The sequence below is a fragment of the Orycteropus afer genome, unplaced genomic scaffold (genome assembly GCF_000298275.1).
Source record: "Orycteropus afer afer isolate SDZICR_OR568_19922 unplaced genomic scaffold, OryAfe1.0 scaffold00213, whole genome shotgun sequence".
Taxonomy (NCBI): Eukaryota; Metazoa; Chordata; class Mammalia; order Tubulidentata; family Orycteropodidae; genus Orycteropus; species Orycteropus afer.
The window spans coordinates 2,567,805-2,569,206 of record NW_006921800.1 but is presented as its reverse complement, the minus strand read 5'-3'; the positions used below and the strand labels follow the sequence as shown (position 1 = coordinate 2,569,206).

At 32.3% G+C, this 1,402-nt stretch overlaps 1 protein-coding gene across 1 annotated transcript in view; it reads left to right on the top strand.

Annotated features, from left to right (window-relative positions):
• ANKRD13C (ankyrin repeat domain 13C) overlaps nucleotides 1–1,402 on the top strand; it is a 164,419-nt gene that overhangs the window by 56,745 nt on the left and 106,272 nt on the right. Inside the window, exon 2 of the mRNA XM_007948319.2 lies at nucleotides 526–567. Coding sequence (XP_007946510.1) covers nucleotides 526–567 — 42 coding nt within the window. The remainder of the gene's footprint in view (nucleotides 1–525; nucleotides 568–1,402) is intronic.

Below are 1,402 nucleotides of genomic sequence, written 5' to 3'. Positions count from 1 at the left end.
TTATCTTCTGTGTCTGTGTTAATTGGTTTCCCTTTTCTTTGTTGAAGAGGGTCTGTGCAATCCTTCTGCCTAGTCCGCCATCTTGCCCCGCCTCCTCCACTTGCAAGCTTTTAAGATCCCAGTTGCTACTTCCCAAAGTAGCATGTGGAACACTGTTTTTGTGTAGTATGTTACACCAATTAAGCTTGATGTCCCTTGCAGCTGTGGTCCTGAGCTCACAGGTCCCTTGGTCCCTCTGGGTAGCTGGCTGTGGCCAAGAAGTGACTACAACCTTGTCCCTTGTCAGCTCTCCTATATATCTGGGGATTCTTACAGAACATACAAATACACTTGTAGAAACACTGTCTGCTTTCCTATACATGTTTATTGAACCTCTTTTGACAGATCTGTATGTGAAGCATTTGGTATATACATTAATTTTACTTATAATCTGACAGTGAAATTTTTGAAGGAGTTGAAACTATTTTTAAGTAAAATTTTTTTTACACTTACTAATTTATTAATTTGTTTGTTTGTTACTTTTAGGAAACACTCCTTTACATCTTGCTGTGATGTTAGGAAATAAAGGTTAGTAAATATTTTCTTATTTATGTTTAATCTCACTCATGTAGAGTAAACTTAAAAATGTTATGGTGAGTGTCGTCTTTTTAAATTATTAGTCTGGTTATTTTATTTGCTAATGGAGCTTAGTATTCAATGCATTAAAAATAACATATTATTTTCTATAGCACTTTTTTTCTGAGTCAGGATATCCAGTACTACATTTCATGTCTTTTGATTCTGTTTTTTCATTATTTGGTTATTTTCATCTAGAAAGTATTTATAATTTCAGGGTGCTTTTATTTCTGGATATTACAGGTTCTTAATTATTACAATATTTGTAAATACAAGTAGTTCCTGACTTACGATGCATTTGCATTACAATAAGTTATACTATGATTGTCTATTTTTTAATGTGTTTATTTTTTATGTATATATATGTACTAAAATATATTTATAAGTTTGTATGTAACATTTCCAACCCACAAAACAGGTAAAGATTGGATTTATAAGGGTGTTAATAGTAAAAGTCAATAACAATGAACTGAAAAAAGGAATTGAGGTATTTAGCTTACATCATAACCAATTTATGACAAGAGTCATCCAAACAGAACCCTGTATTCAAACAGTTACCTGTATTCAAACAGGTTTATGAGATTCTTTAATTCAGAATAATTTGTATATCTTAACTCGCTTAAGCGTAGCCTTTTTATGGTATATGCTTTTAATAATTTAATATTTTTTTATTCTTAATTTAAAAAAGCCTCATGTTGTTGTTGTTGTTTTTATGTGCCGTTGAGTCGGACCTGACTCATAGCGACCCCTCCTTGGGTTTCTGAGGCAGTATCACTACAGAAGTAGA